The sequence below is a fragment of the Temnothorax longispinosus genome, chromosome 10 (assembly GCF_030848805.1).
Source record: "Temnothorax longispinosus isolate EJ_2023e chromosome 10, Tlon_JGU_v1, whole genome shotgun sequence".
Lineage (NCBI taxonomy): Eukaryota > Metazoa > Arthropoda > Insecta > Hymenoptera > Formicidae > Temnothorax > Temnothorax longispinosus.
In genome coordinates this window covers 6,258,560-6,281,650 of record NC_092367.1, presented here as the reverse complement: position 1 = coordinate 6,281,650, position 23,091 = coordinate 6,258,560, and the positions used below count along the sequence as shown (strand labels likewise).

General features: G+C 42.7%; 1 protein-coding gene and 1 long non-coding RNA gene across 18 annotated transcripts in view; one reads left to right on the top strand and one right to left on the bottom strand.

Moving 5' to 3' along the window:
• Positions 1-23,091, top strand: part of LOC139820018 (EGFR adapter protein) — a 111,684-nt gene that overhangs the window by 74,608 nt on the left and 13,985 nt on the right. For 6 of the 17 annotated variants that reach the window (XM_071789920.1, XM_071789921.1, XM_071789922.1 and 3 more), the window contains 2 exons: positions 8,147-8,221; positions 15,627-15,773. In XM_071789920.1, coding sequence (XP_071646021.1) covers positions 8,147-8,221; positions 15,627-15,773 — 222 coding nt within the window. Of the gene's footprint in view, positions 1-8,146; positions 8,222-15,626; positions 15,774-17,967; positions 19,800-23,091 lie in introns of those variants that run through there. The other 11 variants (XM_071789917.1, XM_071789913.1, XM_071789916.1 and 8 more) reach the window with 5 other exon arrangements.
• The window catches only part of LOC139820021 (uncharacterized), a 30,317-nt gene continuing 9,231 nt past the window's right edge, over positions 2,006-23,091 (bottom strand). The window contains exons 2-4 of the long non-coding RNA XR_011733875.1: positions 8,255-8,442; positions 4,098-4,245; positions 2,006-3,992 (exon numbers count right to left, since the gene is read on the bottom strand). This is a non-coding gene — a long non-coding RNA (uncharacterized lncRNA). The remainder of the gene's footprint in view (positions 3,993-4,097; positions 4,246-8,254; positions 8,443-23,091) is intronic.

Genomic DNA, 23,091 nt, shown 5'->3' with positions numbered 1-23,091 from the left:
TGGATCTTGCTGTGGACAGATTTTAAAATAAAATTTCGCATTAGATGCTAAAAAGATGTTTTTTTTTTTTTTATATAAAACTGTATTTTTTAATAAAAACGTATTTATCTCGATCACGCGCCACGGCGGGTTTCTTCAAATATTTGATTCCTGGACCAATGAACTATGAATCACGAGATGGTCTCACGTTATTAGACGAAGTTCCAAAGGGACAAGATCGCGAAATAGAGTGGCCCAAGGGAGCATTCGTGTCGGCTAAATGGAGAACATCCTGCAGATTATCGAAGATATACGGATCCTATAATGCTCTACTTAGTCAACAGAGTAATCAAGCGAGAATTCTGATTCAGATCGTGATTTATGGATACATTAATAAACTCGCTGTTTATTGCAAACTGATCAATTAATGTTGTTCAATTGGCCGTTGTTCTTTCCGAGTCATTGGGTATAAATATACAAATATGCAGCGTTGGATAAAAGGACGTAAATAAAGTTTTCTATACCGCACAATGCGTATTATTTATTAAATTGATTGTATAAAATTAACTGAATGCTTTAAAAGAGAGGTAAATTATAAGATAAATAAGTTATTTTTAAGTATCGTTGTTTTCGCGACAAAGCATTTATTTCTTCCGGTATAAATCGGAAGGGACGAAAACGTTAATGGCTTTCGATCATCGTCGTTTATCACGTTGAATCTCTTCCATTGCTGTATAACCGGGACATCGAGTGCTTTATGGTCACTTGGTGGGCTCGCGCGGGTCCATAAATCAAGCTTGCTTGACGAAATTCCATCTGGAAAAAAGACGCGCGAGCTTCTGGGATTTTTACATTGTCTGCGGGTGACAAATAACGCGTGCCACGCCGGCGGATCGCCGTCCATTCTAGAAACGAGGGAGTGTCTTGTAACAAGCATAAGAGCGGAAAAAAAAGGGGGGATAGGTGGATCGGCGAGTAGGTGAGGTGAGTTATTTTCTGGCCTCCGTGGAGTTCGAATTACGCGGCGAATCGTCGTCGAGCTGCGAATGCTCCATCATTGTACTTCGATAAAAGGGATCATAAATCTACGGGCGCGGCCGTCACTCCGCGCGACGAAGTTTCCACGAAGATAATCAAGCCCCAATAAGCTGAGAGATGTTAACGGGACAGTATTACTGATTGCGTCTATAAAACATGTTAAGATGATTTCGCCCGCGATATGTGTTCATGTTATGAATAGCTGAGCGTTGTTTGAATAAGCTACATTAAATATCATTGTAACGGCTTAAGAATACTGGAAATTAGATATGTACTTCACAGTTGAAGATATATAAACTCACACAGTGTTAAATTTTTGGATTTTAATTCAATTGAGAGATTTTTACTCGACTCGAATTAATTGACTTTATGTATACGTCGACGAGACGCTTAGACAGAATAGAGCCGGACGCGGCCAAGCGAATGGACGAATCGCGCCTGGATGAGACAGCTGAGAAAGCATGCGCGTACTTTATACGAAGGCGCATAAAAGTAGATCACATATGAAAGAAGAATATGTTGTAGTTTACCCGGATTTCGTATTCACTGACAAATTGCCGCAAGGAGCATATCTTTCATCATTGTGCTTCGGCTCGAATGGATCATAAATCAAAGGACGTGTGTTCAACCCGTTTCCGTGGGAATTCCTTTTACTGTTTCCCCGTCCCCGGTAGGTATGTAATGCGGTATAACTAGTCTTTATCAAGTTTTAATAGTCACCGCATTACCATACACACGAAGGGTTCGCAAGTAAATATCAGATACGGCACTTGTGGGGGTTAATGGTATTTTCTAACTAATAATTTATTTCTTTGAATTTCTTGTATAAGCACTTGCTTCGCTATTTTAAATAAAATAACACAATTGAAAAATCTATGCTACTAAGAATCTATTGTCATAGCAAATAGATAGCAAAGATATACTTTTTGTGTCATCGTTCATTAAATAATTAAGCAAATAAGTTCGGTAGAAATTTATTCGTGGTAAAGCTGCGTGTATTGAAAAACATTTTCTCCGCTTTACAGTATTAACTCTTATTATCATATTATATTCTTTCGAAAGAGAAAAAACATCTCCCTCTCAGAAAAGAGCAAAATGGCTTATTTTTTAGATTTAAATGTGATTATAACCGTTTTCCGAGCCTTTGCAAGCGTTTCAAATTAAAGATTCGAGAAAAGCTTCAAATGGTCGTTACTGTGGCGACGTCTTCTCAAGACATCAGTTCATCCTTTTTATCCACTCTTGTGGAATTTCCGAAGGTTCTGTGAAGCGCAAGGCATATTAAGAGCGAACCTTCGCTCTCGTCTGTTAATTGACTATAAACGGTTCAGTATTGTTTCCCCGAACATTCGCCCGTGAAGAGAAACTCAATGTATCCTTGGACCGACTCGGGACCGACTCAATGAAAGGAAGAGAAAGTGGAGGGATGAGATAAAAACCGTATTCCCTTCAATGTCATCCCCCTGCCCTCGCGTCTGCGGCCTGTCTCTCTGTCTTTTCTAACGAGCACGGAATATCCGTCAATGGCAATGAGTGGCTGTTTGCAGGGTCAGCTTATTTCTTCGGCTTCCTATTATGAATATTTGTGCCTTCCATCCTCGTCCACGCGTTTCTCCTCTATCCCCAATCGCCCCCGTCAGCCGTTGCCACCCATTCCTCCTCGTCGCATTTGCCGCCGGTCGTCTACTCGTTCCGTCCTCGTTCGGCGAAGAGTTAAAGCATATTAGACCAGCTCTCGACTCCGGTTCCATTGCAAATGGGGAGGGGGGGGGGAGAATTCGTCGTACCCTCTCTGGCACTGGAGAGTACTGGTCAGCCCTTCAAAAGCTCCTTGAACCCCGAAGCTTTCTCCAAATATCACGGTTACCCGTTCGGTACCTCTCCTGGCGGCAGACTGCCGAATGGCGAATGTCGAATGGCGAACCAGGCAAACTGATGGGAAAACACAACGGTGCTCAGCGGAGTCGCCATTGTAAGCCACTCGTATCGAACGGCTACGACAATCGGAATCAACGTCGGGATTATTCCCGAGGAAACGAAACCGATTATTTCTCCTCGAGGACAACGGATCGGCGACTGTAGGGAGATACGCATTTCCGTAATCCATATTTATGAGGACGCCATCGCGCGCGGGATAAAGATTAATGGAAGAGAGGGATTAATACGCGCGTACACACACGCGATGTGAAGCCTCGCGTCTGAGTTAACGACGTCGTAAATAATAACATCAACGCGACGTTTCGATAATGCGAATGCAATCGACCGGCGGCCGGGGGTCGTTTTGCTCTTTTTTATGTTTTTCTTTTCTCTGGCTTCGTGCCTTCATTTTCCTTCCTCTTGTGCGACGACTCCCTCCGCCCCACCTCATCAAGCTGTTAGTCGTTCGCGACCGGCAACAACGCTCCTCGTCCTCCGTGTTGCTATGAATGAAATTGCATTCATTATGTCAATTGCTCTACCATTCGATGAAGAGCCTCAGTCCCGAGAGGCCACTCTTCCTTTCGATCTCTCGTGGAACAGCCATCGCGTCGCGGCGGAGTGGAAAAAAATTGTGGCGTGTGTTATATGTTGCTTAGGTTTCTTCGCGCCTATCAAATCGATCTCAGATTATACCCGAATGTGGCATAGAAGGCATTTAGATCTTTTTTCTCGACAAAAGCACTTACGCATACGGCATATTGCCACGTGCATATCGAAACGTACTATAGGTGCACTATAATACATTATCGATCAGTATTACGATCGAAACTTTACGAGAATTGACGCCGCGTAATATCTCCGCGCGCGTGAAATTTTATCTGAGGAGGCAAGACCAATTTGGCGAATTACCGAAAGTCCGGAATTCAATTTTCAATGACAGGGCGGATGATTGATGTTTTGCAGCCGGGGCGAGCGTCTTTGTCGATGGTTCGAACGGGCGAATTTGCGTAAGCTAGACCGCAAGACCCACCTCGCGCGGATGCACATTTTGTTTCCTGGAAACAGAGTGATATCAGTGCTGCTCACCCCCCAAGGCCCAAACAGATTACATTGACGATCGATTGGAACTGGGTGATCCGCTAAAAAAAGCCCTCACGCACCTTTTCTAAAGAACCACTCTCCCCTATCGCTGCTCCTGCCACGATTACTTTGAAGTCATATCGAAATCTTCTGACTCGCTTGGCTTCGACGGACGGCGATCGATTGGTTCTTGGCGATCAATAACGCCAGAGTTCCCGCAAAATACTGCTAAATACATAAATAATGCTAATGCATAAATATTGCTATATAAATAACTTTACTACTAAATATATAATGTAATATAATGTAATTTAATATGACATGATATGATGTAATATGATATAATATGATATGATATAATATAATATAAATCGTATATATAATTTAATATAATTTAATACAAATAGAACAAAAATACGAGAAGAATCTCAATGAAGATACATGATTAGATTTGCAATTGTGCTATCAATCCATAAATCCGCAAAATCTAATTACGTATTTTCTATTATAATTCTTCCGATGCACTCAACGAATGAAGAAAGTAAGAACGCCTGTCATTTCCGCAAGACGTCGCTATGCCCGAGACATATCGTATCGGGATACCGCCTTCGGGATACGTCACAGAAAGATCGAAGATTGCGTCAGCGGGAGAATGGGAACGTACCCTTTCTGGACAATCAGAAACGCGCGGGACGAGACGAGGAGATAAACGCGCGACGGCTGAAGGGTGAAGAGGGAGGGCTTCTGTCGCGCGGAAATACTCAGACGGGGGACCGATTCCCTTAATAATGCGCTCGAGAAACGTGCCGTCTCCTGACGTCTTCCTCGTTATTCCTTGCCGCCATCTACTTTGTTTAGACGGATTTTCTGTTTACAATCTTGTTAGCCACTATCTCTCGTCGCGAGAAGAAAATTTTGTATCAACCACGCTGCAAGCCATCTTACATAACGATTACGATATTCCCGGTTATTTCTACGGACATTTTATAGCGACGCGACGTGGGCACGTTATCTTGTCGCACAACTCTGTGTAGTAACTATTTATTCCGGTTTTCCCTCTTTCTTCCTTCCTTTTTTTTGATCTCACCTCGTCAGGGGCGATTCAATATTTTTTTTTCGCGTTAATATCGTGGGACCAGAGTGTCGCCGTAATATCTTGTCGTCGTTTTTGCCGTCATCATCATGTGTCTGCGTCGCTAAAGCGTAATTAGCACGCCGATAGCAAGCCGTGATAAAGATAATCGAGCAGCGGCCTGCAAATTGCTTTCCACGTCCGGGAGCGACGTTGATAATTAAATAACATCCTTACGTCGGGCGTAATTCGATTGCTTTAGGGATAAACGCGCAACGGATGAGAATCAAAGAGAAAGGGAAGCGACACGGCAGGGAATGAAGCAATTCTAACGGATAATAAAGATTATATTGGGAGACATTATAGTTAGAAAACGCCTGTTGTCTCACACGCTAATCATTATTGTCCGCCGTTATCCCCTGACGAATTGAAATCAAAATTCAAACGGCACAACGACGTCCAAGAAGCATCGTTGAATGTCGTTGGTCCAAAAAGCATCGTTGTCTGAAAGACGATTACTTAGGCCGGCTTAAAGATAGACGCCTGAAAGCTTTGAGCAGCGCGCCGTTCTTTAGCCGATGAATAAATTTCGCACGCGACGTGTCGGTCGAAGCCATTCGATGCAACCGCCGCGCCCGCCGTGTCGGCGGATGTATGGCGACGAGGGTTGAGATTCGGGTTCTCGGCGGACCGAAGGTCGGTCTCGACGAGCCTTCCACCACGCCTTTTCCGCGTATTTGTAACCGCGTTTGGCAGTTTCCTTAAACAAACCGTAAGTTCGCGCGGTGCACCTTACTCACTTTCGCCGGATATCGTTTCCTCCGTTTCAGTCGGGACGGTAATGACGGCGATGTCAACCCCGGCGAATATCGTCCCCATCCACGCAGACACGAGGCACGAAAGGAGGTATTCGCGATATGGCAATTACGTGGATATTAAAGAGACTCCGCTATTTAGTTTTGAAAAGATACCTTGAATTGCCTTGAGAGAAAAAAAGATTCTCATTTAAAGGAGTGGGTATTCCTCGTCATTGGCATTCCTGAAAATCGAGAAAGATATTACATATTGCAGTTGAATGCCTTCCTCGGAAGTTTACTTGGAACGCTTCTTTTTAAATCAAGATATTTTTCCAGTTGGAGCACGAGAATCTTTTCCGTTTAATTTACAAATCAATGCTACGACCACCATAACAGTCTAGTGAACATATCATGTGTCTGATATATGTATACGCACACTTTTCACGTTCTCCGACATCTTATTACAATGCATCTTGTCGTGCGAAAGAAATAAGAGGATGTGCCTCTGACGACGAGGAGAGCTGTGACGTTTCGTATTCGTCTCGTCGTGACGCCGCTTCGGTTATTCCTTGATGATGACAGCAGCAGCGGTGACGAGAGGCGAAAGAAGAAAAAAAAATGTAATAAAGAGAAAAACCGCCATGTACCGTGAATGCTACATCTGTAGTCTCCTGATGGGTATCGAATCGGAAGACGAACGTATAAGCAAGTCGCTCGAGCAGCTGTTTCGAACGAATCGACCGCTTTTTATACGCCTCGCAGAACGCCACGCTATTACTGTTTGACATGCGAATATTCTACTTGTCAAATTTCAATTTCCGATAAATTATCCCGTCCAGCTTTTTTCTTAATATGTAGAATTTAAGAGACTAAAAAATATATGAAATTAAAAATTGTTTTAGAAGTTTTGCAATTTTATCAGAAATTATTATATCAATAATAAACACTGTCTATTTATGTTTAATTATATAATTATTTAAAATAACAAAGGGAATATAAATATTATAGCGGATAGAATGTGCTGCTTAGGTGAACATATTAAAAAGTAAAAAAGATAGCGCGAAGAGTAGCATATTAAATTCTGAATATCTGTTATTCAGCTGAGCTAAAGAAAACCCAGTTATAAACAGAAAGACATAAAAAAAAACCAGTTGACGGGAAGGCTTTCCGTATTGTAGGACATCTTTATAATAAGGAGACATAATTATTGTCGTCCCTTGAGAAGCGAGGGCTCTTAGACTGCTTGAAGCTACACGAAGTACATTACATTAAATTACGCCCTCGCCGTCGTTTGCTTCCTTAAAGTTATCGTATTGAGATGCCTTGTTACGAGCATTCGCAAACAAGAGTACCGCCGACGTCGAAAATGTTAATGTCGAAGTCGAAAATGTTATACGTCTCTTCCGTATTGTTAATTTATAATCACGGTAGCTCGAGAATTTGGTATGACTTTAAGGGATTTTTCTAAATGTGACTTTTATAATGTACCGTGTGCATTTATAAAAATCATAAGACCATATCTACGATTTGTTCCGTAGAGGGAGAGAGATAAAGATTGTGCCAGCGTCCTTTATCGAACAACGCCCTGTGCGTTACCGTAATTATACCGGAGATCCCCTTTTGTGGCTCCAGCAACATCAACCTTGGCTTTTCAAGACAATGAACCGCGACTCCGACGAGAAACACTCTTGCATGGAGTCCGCTCTCTGAATTATACCGCGTAGCTTGCCAACTTTTCAATTTCGAAATTGGACGACCGCTTCAAAGTTGCAGGAGGCTCGATCTTTCCAATAGAGAGAACTCGGATGAAGTGGATACTGGCCCCTTCTAAATACATGGACCAAAATTGTAAACGTATTATCGCACTCTTGCTCGACTGCTTTCCGTTCGGTGAATGCGTTTATCGCCTATCACGATATTGCGCACGATGAAAATTTTGCATAATTTATTATAAAATAAAAATGTTGAGATATGAGTATCTTTGAATCTATTAAAGTAAGCTACAGCCAAAATGTAAGGGAAATCTCATTTTTATTTAATTCCAAGGATATTTTTATCACATAAAATTCTATGTATATCCTGAATATACACTATGTATGTGCTAGATTCGAAAGCTGAGTGCATCCTGTATATAAATCCTAAATTCAAGCTTTATTAACGTCGGACTTGTATTTTAATGAAACAAACGTATATGGATATTATTGTATTCGTGAAAATTTAATTCACAGCCGCTACATGACTTCTGACCTGTTTGTTTCAGTACAGCGATCGATTCACGCCCGTTCTCCTGATAGTCTCGCTCGCGGGGATTAAAGTATGCAGTCCAGATGGAAAAGTGAGTACTAGAGATGCACACACAGTTACTCACGTGGAAAAAGGATACCTCGGGTTTGTACGCGGACGTTGTTATGGAGAAACCGTCTTGCCGCTGCGCCTGCGGCATCTTCCAAGACAGAGAGTTTCATCCCCTGGAGTTCCGCGCGAAAAGTTCGCCTTTCTTTTTTTTGCAGCAAGCACGACTACATCCCACTGCGTCGCGTTATCTTCTAGGATATACTGGAATAGAAAAAAAATATATAAAACAACCACAGTGTGTTTTATCGTTGTTAATTCTACTGCTACTTTCAAACAGTGTTTAGTTTTACATATCTTTGTTACGATCTTTAGCGGAAAAATATAATTTCGTTACGAAGGGAACGCGCTATAATTCACGATTGAGAAGCTGAAAGGAGAATTGCTTGTATACGTTTACGTCGCATGTCGACGCTTCAGAAACATAAACGAGTCCTCGTAAAGGTCCTCGTTAAAAGAGCGAGCGACGAGGAGATAATACCGGAGGGTTGAGCTTTCACGGGATGGCAGGGCGGAAGTTGAGTCGCGATGCGAAAGCCTAATTTTCCGCGTTCTTGAACGCCGAGTTCGATAATCCTTGTGATACTTTGTAAGACCTCCCTTTCAAACCGACCTTGTGACGTCAATCTTTCAATGCCAAAGACAGCTCTATGCCCTTTCGAATGAACGACTTTCGCTGTGGTCCTGAAATATTCGTACGATGAGAATAATAAATGATCGAAAAAGATAATAAAAGAATTAAATGGAGACCAAGATACGAAAAGGGAGAAAGCCGTTGTCATCAGGCAAGACATCTCGATCATTTATTTTACTCACTTTTAATCCTCATAGCTCATAATACGGAGGAATAAGCAGAAATACAGTAAAATCATTGTAAACTAAAAATTCATCGATTAAATTAAAATTTTGCCACGCAAAACTTTTCTAATTCGAGAAGTAAATTCAGGAACATATCTAAATATTTCTTATCCGAATCCAATGAGATATAAAACGTCATGTCGCGAGAAGGAGCGGAACGAGAGTAATCTCGCCGCTGTTCGTCTTTTATTATTTTCCGGACTTTAATTGGGGGCCCGTAATCCTTATCGCATCCCTGCCAGTAATATTTCGAAGTTGGCTCGCCCATGCACCACCCTCGCGCGATCCGTACCCGCCGTGTTCACGAACTGTACAGAACATATCGATCCTTCGAATTAGTGTTTTATTTCGAGGGCTTCTCCTAAGCTCTCGCTTTAATTTTCTACCTGAAAAAATCCTTACTTTCTATCCCCGACCTTCGGTAAGCGCCTCTTAAAAAAGCTCTCGTGGAACGCTTATCGTGGTGGATGAGGAACGAAACGTCAATCTCTTTCTCGAGGAAATCTCGATTCACTGTCGATTACGTCACAGTATTTTCAGTCATTCTCTGTATCCAAATCTCTCTAAATTATTTAAAATTTCAAATTACTTTACGCAAAGCGCTTCACGAAAAATAAATTACGAACAGAAACGTACAAAAATAGAAATTTTCATTTTACAATTACTAAATTATTAGTTATTAAATTAATGCTACAGCAAGAAATCGGACAATTACGGAAAAGAATCCAGGCATAATTCACAAGATCATTGAAAAGATACGCCAAACTTTCCAATTATCTCAGCTTGTACCAATGATCTTGCACGTTTATCGTAAGTTCTCGCGTTTAATTATGATAAAACGATATTAGTGCCCGTTCGAACTGCCATATTCAGCAAAGGAGTAATTGTCGATTTTCGTGTTACAAGCTATAAGATATGAGGAAACTTTCCGCGATCACGCCGAATGCACGTGACTGCACAAGATGATTAAGGCGGGAATAGAAACTTAGAGAGTCTAATTAAACTCAGTGCGACCGAGCGCATTTAGATAACTCACATGAGATTGACCTCACTCGATAAAAATAATATTGGCTCGCTTAACAAAATTTAACTAAAAAAATATTCTATTTGAACATCCGTTTGAATGATGTGTTTGTTTTTCTGTCGAATTTGTTTATCATACCGTGTAATTCATGTCAAGCGTATCTCTCTTCACGCTCGAACTCCAGTTGCACAAAATCGCGATTATTCCAAATCGTGCATCGTGTGCAAAGTTCTCCGATGGATGCGCGATCGTGTGTATAATTCGCTAGAAAAAGCAGTCTACGAAAAAACATTTTTTATCCTTTCTCGACGTGACATCCTGGTGATCATTGAATTACGGAAGAGTGAGATATCAATAAAATGCAGATGCGAGAGATTCTGTAGTTATCGAGTTGGGGTTGTTGTGTAAACGCACGATGACGAATGGTGCCAATCTTTGCGAATGCAAGAGAGAAAGGGGGAGGGGAGGGGAGGAGAGAGAGAGAGAGAGAGAGAGAGAGAGAGAGAGAGAGAGAGAGAGAGAGAAAGAGCAACGCGCCGTACACCCCGTCGCGATCGAGAAGGGTGTGTTTACCCTCCATCTGTGGATTTACTCGTGCATACATGAAAGAGCACTCCGCAATGATACGCATCTCTCCCGCGCGTATCACCTACCCTCGTCGAAAAGGTGTCCACTCCAATGTTTCACCGCGAAGGAGGTACGGCCGCTGCTAATAATCCTCCGTTCCTTTAGCCCCATTAAACCCTTTGCCTCGCCAAGCGTTAAAAAAATACCTACGATCCCTCCCGTGTGTACCCCCGAAGTGTGCGCTCCCGTGATTTCGCGACATTCGGGCGGCTTTGAACGTTCCAAACTTGCGCTTTGTACATCAAGCGAACCGGTTACCCTGGCGTCGCTTTGCTTAGATCACACGACGCGAGTTTCCAGCATACACACGCTCGACTCTGACGTAACGGATTATTTCAGGAGCACGGGGAGCGTCCCGGTAAACACTTGTTTTCGGGCAATTTCTGATGCGCGCGGACCTTCAAAACGCTTAAAATAAAAATTCACTCATATACGATTGTACTCTTCCAATAATTCTGTTATCGCGGGATAAAATCACGCTGCGTTCGGTAAAATAAACGATGGAATGAACGAGTTGGTTGCGGAAACACGCGTATACCGCCACGGAAGATCAACGACGAGCGCGGGCCGGTGTAATTTTTGAACTCATATACATTCGCCGCGATCACAGGATATGTTTATTCTTTACCTGCGGATTTACTCGTGCATACACGAAACAGCACTCACGCTGCGGCACGTATCTCTTTTGCATATCTCCTTCTCTCCTCCCTCGCCGCCGATAGTATCCATAGGGCATATCTTTCCGTCATAATATTCGTCATAAAACGGACAACACATCGCTCAGCGCTCGGAAATCCAAGGGAATGTTCCGTTTACACTCAACTCCAGATACGAAAGAGAGAGAGGAAGGCGGTAAAAATGCGACTTTTATTTTTCTAGAATTTCTAATACGTGAATAAGATAGGAGATCAATATACGTGAAAAAAAGTCATCCATTTATCTGCCTTCGGCAACGATTACGTTGGAATCTGCTCACGTGGAGAGCCTTAGGAAAGAAAGCCGGAGTAGCACCCGGAAACTGAGAGTCATAAAATTTTTTACTGCAACCGAGAGCTTAACCCAACTCTGCCTTAAAATTTTTACTGGAGCCGAACGCAAAATCGAACTCTTAAACATTTAGAGGTTTCCCATCTGCGCTGCGGATACGACTGAAAGATACATTTAGTACCGTCTGTGGCGGGCATTATTACTATTTATAAACATGAACGTGTATATTCATACATGGGTGAACTTCCGCGGTTCAACGCGCGCTTATCTGCGCCGTTAAAAGAATTATATATATACGAAAAGAAAACAGAATCGCGGTGGTAAAGAATTAAGGCAGGGTACCGGCGAAGTTTCTCTCTAGGATAGGATAACAAAAAACGGTCTTTTACGGGCTTTATTTTTATGGTTTTACATTGCTGAAAATGGAAGGCGGAAAATTCTTTTGAGATGCACTCGTTTGTCATAAATAAATCTTCGGTTCGCAACGGGATGATTCTCTCGTTGCAGGAGATACTTTTACGTTCGCAATCGGATTTCGCGATTTGCTGGAAATCTCCGATTCCAGGTATTCTCGGGGCGGGACAATGGGGATATAGGGGGGTTCGAATAACCGACGCAAGTGCTACAGCGACGTATCCCGTTGCAAAGGCGCAAAAGCGAGCGAAGACGAGAGCGGGTGAATAACGACGTCAGTGTCCCTCCCGTGGAATATGACAAACTCGACGAAATCCTCTTCAGGATGTCGTTTGTCGTAGCAGAAGGCGATTGGTAACGCGCATAGTTGCCTCGAGATAGTTGGTTCACTTCCCCGTGTTATACGGGGCGATTCTCGGCCCCGTAACAACTTTGCGCTACGCAACTATGTTTCGAGTGGACCGGCTCAGTCAGAAACTTCGCGTAACGTGCTTCAATCGAATTTTTAACGAATTGAATTTTAACTTCCAAGCAGAAATCGAGTGGATAACTTTGCGCCTTAGTGTGGCTGCTAACAAATTAGATTGCACCTGCACAAGCTGAGATAAACTGATTAGGTCAACAGCTTATCGGTTAAAGATATACGTGAGAAAAATTTCAACATTTGAATTTTTTACATCAATTATTATTACATCATAGTCATTATTCTTAAAAAATTATCCATCCATTTCCATGCATTTTATAATAAGGAATAATTTTATAAAAGAAAACAATTATTACCAACGTTATCTTCGGTATTATTTATTATAAATGCGATTATTACTCGCGCAAATAAAATAATTGTTCAGAAATTTTTCTACGCTTTGAGCTATTTAATAAATAGCGATAAGAGGACCGGTCCAAGTAATGCCCCTCCATTGGACTCATAAGTAGGAGCAACTTTTTACTGAGCCGGGTCATTTATATCTTTCTCACGTAGAACTTTGCTACTTGGAGTAAATGCAGGTGCCATGAAAAATTCAGCACGAAACTTGATAGAATCGCGGAGTATCCCTGCCGGAAAATTTGCTCGTGCAGTACGATCATCTTTTCAATCACCATTCTACTCGTTCGCATGCTTACCTCTGCGAGAGAACGAATTTGAGCGCGTATCTTGTTTTGGAGGTTTAAAGATAAAATCGCGTTTCTCTAGGTTGATGATTGGAGCGCAATAATAGCTCGAGTCAAAAATGCTACTTTGGGAACGGGAGGAGCTTTAAATTTTAAAGGCTTACGGGTTTTAGCGAGAATGTAAGTTGTGAGAGGGAAGATTTTATATCGTTTATCAAATATAAATACACGAACTTTATATTTAACACTTAAATTGCAAAATTAAGTCAGTCGCAGAGAAAATTGCCGCTACAATACAGAAATGCGTAGCCTCTCTTGCACAAAGAAAACCTTTTATACACGCTGAACCAACTCTGCAATCAGTACTGTGTTTATAGTATGCACAAGAGCATGGTGCCGCGACACAATGGACAGATAAATATTAATAGAACGTGCAAGCGAGGACTGTAAACATGCTCGATGTAATTCTGTGGGACTGGGTAATAAAATATCAAGTGCACAAAGTGTGCCGTAGCCGAGGATATAAAATTCTTGGCTGAAATATTAGCGAAATCTCGCGAAAGCTCTCTCGAAGAGACGACGATACGAAGATTTTGCTCACTGAATGAGTTTTATTTGTACTGACTGCTTAATTTATAGACAACATTAAAAATTTACGTCCTGAAGCGGTATTTAAATTCGGCGAATTTGTGGCGATGATACATACTACTTTACATATTATCTCACCATCGGAGAAAATCTATATGTATCTTACAACGATGTGTTTAAATTATTAGGATTTATAAAAGAATTTTTTTTTATTACGCTCTATATTTCGATGGAAATTTTTTTATAAACTTCTGAAAAATAAGAATTTTTTCAGGTTTCTATCGTAGTTTAGAGAAGGTATTTCTGAAATTATAATTGAAGTCGATTCAGTCAAACGATCAAATTTGTGTCGAAACTTATGAGCATCTCGCGAATACGAAGCTTAGTAAATCATTAAAAGTTCCAGAACGTAAATTCAATAAAAACTTCGCAATTTTTTCGAGTGGCCGATAATTGAGCACTATTTCTTTTTATTAATTCTTATCACTTCGATCGAATCATCATCCAACAGTTGCAATAATATACAATTGGAGCTTCTTCGGAAGCTTCTTCGCGTATAAAAACATCTGTCTGTTTATTCTGGTCCAGAGTAGAGTTGTAATATAAATGTAAAACATTTAATTTATATAATTACTAGAGGAATGCTATCAAAATCTTTTTTATAAAATGTCATTAATTAATTTAACTTTAGATTTTAATTATTGTAGCTAGAAAAAACATTAATATAATAATTAATGTAATTAATTTTATTTTAATTAATTGTGCCAAAGTGGCTAATACCTTAATAGATCTAATACCTTAATTTTATGCCAAGTAATTTTTCTACCGATATTACAGACCTATTCGTGCCATTTAATTATCTCATCCTACACCCCTCAATTTAGGCTCACGCGATATTTGCTGCGGTTGCTAACGAGCCATATGTAGTAAGTGATATTTATGACGATATCCTGTTTAATGAGGACGCTAGTTTCTTGCACGGGCCTTAGCACATACGCAACGTTTCGCAGCGGAATTGATTTAAACGATTAAATCACTCAACAGGATGAGAGCAATAATAAAACGCTCGTAAATCATTTTTGTTTGCATTCAACACGAGGTCACTCTCGAAAATATCTCAGTCAAAATTGTCAGTCAGAGATAATTTGAATTATTTTTCGCTGCGTTGAATGCATTATTCAAAATGACGATCATGCAGATATCACAAATAAACTTTCAATTTATTATTAAGTAAAATATTAAGTAATTATTAAGAAACTTTAAATAATTATAGTAACTATATTAAGTTTTATTAAGTAATTATTAACAACGGATATTACTTGCAAAGTATTATTTTCATCGTTATTTATAATATAGAAAGAGAGAAAAGTATATAAAGGAGAAGATGTAATTGCGAAATTATAGGGCAAATCTGTCTATACCTTTACATTCTTTTCTAGATCAATATTTTGCGATAATTTATCCTCTTCTTTTCAAAATAAAGTAAGTAAGGGATGATACCAGATGATAAATCAAATAAAAATTTTAAACAAACATTTTTAGTTGGTCATCTGCTCTAACTATTTCGGCAAAGAATTAAATATTCAATCTTTTGTTTTATATATTTAGACTAATCTGCTTTCTTTTTAAAAAGTAAAAAATATTTTGATTATTTTCAAGTGCGCTCTCCCCCTTAAGTCATATTTACTATATATCGTAGTTGCCTATATATAAAAACTCCTTACATCAAAGTTCTTACGAGCGGTTCTCAAGATTGGTTCTTTCTTTATTTCTGTTGCAGTGCGTGCAAATGGCGCACGCGTTAAGACGCATCTCTTACGCGACTTGTGAGCCGCAGCACGCCCAATTCAGCTTTCTGGCGCGAGAGCCCAGGGCCCACTTCAGCCAGCAGTACTGTCATTCTTTTATCACCGAGTCTGCAGAACAGGTCAGTAAAAATGCGAGACTTTCTCTTTGATACAATATTTCTTCCTTTTGCGGCATGCAGGATATGACTCTAACGAAGATGGAATACATGAAAGACACATCAATAAGGTCATAAATGAGTCTATTTTTGTTGAATAAAGCTTCCACAAAAATAGATCTTTAATTACTTAAAAAACGAAGCGGTAGTAAACGACTGGAACAATTACAAGCATCTAGATGACGAAAAAATATACGTTAATATAAACGCATGTGAAACGAACAGGAATACACAGCGCCCGAAGTATTTTCAAAGTATTTTACTGGCGCGGACGTTCAAAGTATCTTAAATAATCAGGTTAATATAAATCGTCGAAACTAAGCCGGGATTTTCGTCCAAGGTACTGTACGTGACAGGTCGACCCTTGCCAATGGACAACTGCGTGCGTCTCAAGTGGAAACTGGGAACTGTCTCGTCGTTTAAAGCTGATGGATCGCTCCTTTTGCTCTCGACAATTCTGCCGGGACATTTAGAGCCAAGCCGCACGTTTAACAGACAAAATTTAAATTGAAATTACAAGACCGGAATCTTGTTTTAATTATAACCCGAGAGAATCCTTTCTACATGAATTAACGAGTCTACCCTACTAATTTGCACAAGTCCTCGTAAAATTATATTCTCGAATACGATTTATCTCCGATTTGTCTTCGAATTTACGCCTAATCGCGAGCAATGTACTTCGCCTTCGTTTCACCTTATCAATACGATCATGCTTTATTGTTACCATGTTACGTATCACCACCGTATCGCGTTTTATCGAAAATCATAACAACCGGGCGTGAAGCATCCGAGGGAGGAACGTGCTTCGATGCTGAGACCAGCGAATACACGGGAAAATATCGTCTCGGATACGTCGATATACTGAGCGACTACCGAATCCCAGGATCTAAAAGCCTCTTCCTGTTGTCTGGAAGATAACATCGCCCGAGGCTTCGAGGTCCGACGATATCAGAAAGGATAGAGCCGTAAGTTGGCGGAGCTTTAGTGAGTTGAGAATAGTAGACTTTGCACTTGGAACTTTGCACTCTGCCATTGCCTTGACATTTAGTCAACCCTAATGGCGCACTCTTCGGATTTAAACTTTAAATACCTTCCGCCGAATTAAGAACGTCATCGTTCTTGAAGGTCTCGGATCAAGTGAGCTTACTCCGATAGCACGGAGAGATTGCGAGAATAGGCGGAAAATGAAGAGCCTCAGCGAATATTCGAAGGTTTCCGCGTTCATTGAAGCGGTTGACATCGCATTTTCAGTTTCCAAGCAATTTCCACGCTCTCTGTCAGGTGATTTGTCAACATGTGATCGGGGAGGGATGTAGAAGTTTAAAATGGTTGAAATTCTTTTTAAAGAAAAATAAAAAGGAAGAATGTTCGGGTGCGTGAATTCTTTTCATATTTTCGTTAAGGATTAGATTCGGCATACCGACCGTATTCCTGACCGACATTCTACGGTCTAGCGAAAATTCTGACTAATTCGAGATTCCGCGATTCGTTCCTTCACCCTGACCTTGAAGAGCGCCTTAAAATGTACGTTAAGTAGATACCAGGTACCTGCGGCAGGTACAGGCATTCCGAAGGAGGTATGCGAACATTCTAGGTATGGATGCTCGTTGCAAGAAATATACCCAGGGGGTATAGAAATATTTCGAAACGTATTTAGGTGTAAAAAGGAGGTATTTTACCCTCGTCTAAGTACTTCACATCACCGGACACGGCGCGGCGCGAGCCCCGGAGTCGAAGCCGAAGTCCGCGATCGAGCGGCGCGTCGCGCTGACGGCGGGTCAAAGAACGCGAATCGCAAACTCATGCGCTCCGTGCGGCGCTGGCTCTCTGTCGAGTGGCGTTCTCGGTCGTGGCAGGGTAAAAAGAATAAGAAGCCGTGGAAAAGATCGTGAGAGGGACGGAGAGCGACCTGTGCCAGAGCGGGAAGGACTGACCGACAGACCGTGAGAGGGACAAAGAGAGCGTGAAAGAGTAACAGGGAGAGGGAGAGCGAGAAAGAGAGAGAACGAGGGACACGCAAGGGCGAGAGGGAGAACGGGGACACGTGGTATTCAACAGCTGCCGTTGAACGTGTTCAATGCCGCGGTTGAAGCAAGAAAGCGGTCGGTCGGTCGGTCGCACCGCTCGTCGGCTCCTCGCAGATCGCGGTGGGGATGAAACCGTGTGGGCCGGCCGGAGCGGTGGTGCTCTCGCTTCGTGTTCCTCGTGGACTTCAGTCTCTCTCTCTATACGTACCGGGAGGTATTGCCATCGGCCGGGCCGGTTAGCACGGCGGTATCCAGATTTTGCGGCTTTGCGAGCTTCCATCGTGCGAGAGGCAGCAGCGACGGTGGCACCAGGACCGGCCAACGTGAGTCGGAGAGGATAGGACGAGAGCGGGATGAGAAATCGCCGGCTGTGTGGAGGTTCACCTGGTGATATCCTACTCGGTTGACAGCAAAAAGGACGCGCGTGGACCGGTCCACGCTGGTCCAATCTAACGGATAACTCGTCTCGTCCCCTCTCCCGTCTCCGTGAGTTTCCACTTTCGCGATGTTTTCCGGCTCGACGTACTAGATCGGTGAAATAGTGAGAGACTGTAACATTATGGCACGTAAATTATTAGTCTGAGTTACTGTGCGTTTGTTTCATTAATCATACTTCTATAAGAATACAATTAAAGAAAAGAAGGAAGGGACACGCGTGACTCATTCGTCGAGCATCGCCAAGGATCAGCAGACGGCGCAAAATTCCATCCGGAAACTTTCTAAGTTCAACCCGTAGCCGTTCTCTCGCCATTCCAGAGTACTCCGGAGCAAGAACGATTACGGAGGAATTGCGCGCGCGAACGTGTGCTGGGATACGATCGCGACGTCGCGCCGGTAACGGAGGTCGTCCTGCAGCAAGTCCGTCGGAAAATGTAGAAGGACGTTGCGACTGCGTACGTGGTTGACAGACGACGAGTAAGAAGCGAGAAGCGGCGCGGTAACTCGTTAACCGGTTTCCGCGGATCGGCATGCAGAACGACACGTAGCCGAGAGGCTACGCACGCCATCGAGAGCTCGCTCACGGATCCTCCGTGGATGTGTCGCACATAGGACCGGAATCCCACGGGTCCCATGACGTCGCGATCGTCGTCACCTGCTAATAATACCGCGTCCTCTCGGGGGAGACACGGGAGATCGGCGGCCGCAGAGGGAGGAAGCGTCAACGACGGACTCTCGACAGCTCTCTCCGCGATGGATGTACCTTCGGTACCACCGTATTTCCGTTACCGAACGGATACCGGCGTCTCCGATTGCGTTAACCGTACGAGGATCGAGCGGTGCTCATCCGCCTGTTGCTGTGAGATATAGATTGGAACTTGGTGATTTCGAGGAGGCGCTTCCTGGTCCCGCGATAGGTCGCCGATATATCGTCGATGGAATATCCTTGGAAGAAGTGTTGGATGGCGGCTTAACATTTTAACGCGCCGACATGCCAGTCGTCTCGTGCATCGTTGGAAAGTGCGTCGCGTAGTGTCCGTGAATGTGTGACCGGAAATGTGTGGAATATTTATGTCGGAAATGCGAATGACCGGTGTGATTGGTGGTGATGGTCGCGCTTTTCATAGATCTGACAACAAAATGCCGAATTGTTGCCTTGTCATTTAAATCGGGGATAGATGCCGTTCGCCGCTCGATTTTCACGCGCGGTCGGTGTTCGGGGAGAAAGTATCCTCTTTCGTGAAAGTTAAGGGAGACGGTGCGTTTTGGAAGGACAACGTGCAAGTACAACGGTCGCTGTGGCATGAGGAGGCTTGCACGCAGGCGCAATATCCCGGCCGCATTCTTTGCGATTATGGGACGCCTTGGCAAAGGCTCGCAGAGCGCGACGAGGCCCATTTTCAGGGTGCATTATCGGAAGCTCGTGGACGAGTACTCGCAGCAGGAACAGTTGAGGTTCATGCCCGCGCTACCTGACTATATGTCGTATTGCTGTTGCCGATGTGGTCACACTCAAAAGCTGAAAGTGAGTTCTACTTGAAATCCAAATCACGCGAATTTAACGTCAATATTCTCTTACGATTATTCGTTTCCTCCCGAAGTTTGAGTAATAATAGTTTGAATAATTCGCCCATCCAGTAGGAAGAACGAATGATTTTCGCTTCTAAAACTGCAAATACCAGTCGATCTGATATGCGTAATAAGACGATCTAGATATCGCCCCGGACTTCGCGGTGCAGGCTTTATACCTCCTGCGATATTAACGGATCGCGATTAGGTCGCGGTACCGCAACATGACCCCGGAGACGTGGTCGCTGCAACGGCGACTGAAAAGAAGGAAAAGAAGTGAAACGGTCCTCTATTGTTTCATCAGGTTGTAAACTACGATCATTAACGTTTAGATATCGCGTGTAGCTCTTCAAATTGTTCGATAATTCTTCAACGCGGAAATACGACGTCCAACAGATGCAAAAGGAAATTGAAAATGTAATCCAATTAAGAATTAGTTGAATTCTCATGCCAAAGTCGCTTTTATAACCTCCGGTCGTTCAACTTTCTAACACCTACGTTCATCGATGCTTATCGGAGTCGTCTAATCGTGTCGGTATACGTGTTTATCCGTTTCTTCGAGATTTGAAAGAAATCAGCCCAGGTTTGGTAGTCACATTCCAGAATCTGCTAAAAGAGAGCCATCGAGTCGGTAGATTGCATACTGTACTCTGAGAGAACGTGAGAGAAAGAGAAAGGGAGAGGGGGAGAGAGAGAGGGAGGGAGGGAGGGAGAGAGAGAGAAAGCCTAAGCCCGGTAATACTACTATCGCGTACCAGAAAGAAAAAGAGCTAACGAGGGAAGGGAGAGTGAAGGGGGATAAGCCGTGGGATCGGACGAACGCATTCCTCGGCTTCATATAGCTGCTTGTAGCGCGAGATGCCTCGCTGCTTCGCTCGTTGGCTCCTTACCGATGGAGCGTCTACACGGCATTGATATTTTAGCGACGATACACGTAACCCATCATTATATTCTAGCCTACGTTCATCTGCATCGCGAGTGTTTAGAAACTCCGTTGTATTAGAAAATAATAGAAATGTGCGCGTCAACAACATAATGTAGCTTCCTTTATACCGTTAATACCGCATGCTCTATAGCTGCTATATAGTATACACCGGCAGCTGGATTATCTCGTATTGTCGTCAAACCGATTCGAGCGAGAAGCTTCGAGGACCCGCGTGTACGACGACCGCCGTCCCTCCGTTAGTTCCTCTTGACTTCACAATGGAAAATCATAATTCGCGTCGACCCACCGCGTCCCGCGGACAAAAGCCCAAAGTCCTCCGTAGCGCTGATTCACAAAGCGCCGTCCGAATTTGACGAGTTTCCAATGATCTCCCAGGCGAGTTCACTATCCGTGAAGCCGCCAGGTGAATCCGCGCAAGGATTCGTCCCGGATTCTCGTCTCCGGCGCGGCCGGCGCGGTCGAGAAGATATTTTCAGCGGAAAGAAAAAAAGAGAGAGAGAGAAGAGGAGGAGACGGAGAGGAAACGAGTCATCTATCGTGTTGCGCAAACGTTACGGAATTTCTCCCGACATCAATAGAGCATCTCGCACAAAAGGTGGCCCATTACCGTCGAGGCACCTCTCGGTACAATATGAACTCTCGTGTTATAGACGAAGGCATAAGTTATACTCGGTAGCTTCTCAATAACGCGTTAGTTCCCCGGTGAAGGACTTTGTAATGGTCTCGTCACCGATTTTTCGTGCCATTCACATCTGCTGTCTCGTTCTCCTCCGTTTTTGTTAGTCTAACGCCTCGGAGCAGATGTGTGCTTGCGCATTCTTACACGCGTGTGTGTACGACTCGTTTCCTACTGCGACGGACCTACCGTTCGCTTTTCTCTCATATGAAATCTGCCAATCGAGATTGGACAACTGACGCGATGACTTCGAGAAACACGACGAAGCGCGGACGGTAGTGACGAATATCGTCGAGATTCCGTATCCCTTGTGTCGTGAGCGGCGCAATTTCGTTAGTGCCTATTATCGGGTAGAAGCAAACGGTCGCGGAAAATCTGTAATGGTTCTCTACAAGTGCTCGACATACTGCCGGGCTACTCGCGCAATTTACAATTTGAGATTTCTACGGTGATTCCGGACGAGAACGCCGCCGTAAAGTGCCATTTTACAATGACTAGGCTCGCTTCCCTGCGCGCTTCCTGCCGAGAATGACATACGCGCAATGTTCATGCGCTCTCGGTGGTGTCTCGAATCGAACGCACGTCGAGAGTGCACCGTCCCTCGCATTGGACGCACATGTCAACTATTTTTATCGTCGACAATGCTGCTCCCCTCCATGCGTTACTACCACCGTGCTTTATTTCGCTCGATTTCACAACATCCACTTCCGGTTTTGCCTTTTATTTCACTGCCGGCTGAGAGTACAGAGTCACGATTAGTCATCGCGGAGATTGATAGCTACGTACTTTCTCTCATGTAATTAAATAGAATGGGTTATACAATTAGGCTCGTTTGTGCTTTTAAACTACTTACTAATATTATGTATATTAACTGTTATTAACGTCTTATATTAATATATCATTTGTTACTGAGAAAAGTCTATAATAATCTTGATATTTCTTTAATATTAATTTTATAATTTTATAAAGTTTAAATACTGTACATGTTAATATCTTTTAAAAAAAGAATATTATTTTTTCGAATATATTAAGTATTTGAACATAAAGTATTTAATATTGAAGTATATAACACAGAAAAAAATAATGCATTTTTACTTAATAAGCAGCCTACATATACGCACGCATTAAGTAGATCAATATACGTCTTAAAGTTACATTCTTCGGTATTATACGGGTATAGCATTCTCGATAGATAATAGAGGCTGATTGACTTACGCAACGGAGAACATTCGGATTACTCTACAATCTGTACTGCGTAATATGTATTGCGGATTAATACAATGTAATGATTTAATCGATACGAGCCAAATCCGATCATGACATTAGCATTACGTGTCTGCCGTGTAACCAACAATTTCCATAATTGCCAGCCGCGAAAAGACGTAGGAGTCACAAAATATTAACTATACAAACTGGAAAAGTAAACGTTCGAACGTGAAATGATTTCCATATTTTACATCACAGTTAGGGGAAGAATAGACAGATGACACGATAACAGATGAATAAAATATCCAGTTTATTTCTATCATTCTTTTTACGTTACTTATTGTTTTGTCAGGATAGTTCGACGATTCGGCAAGTCAATATTGATCGGTGATAACGCTCAGTTCTAGGAATATACAACAT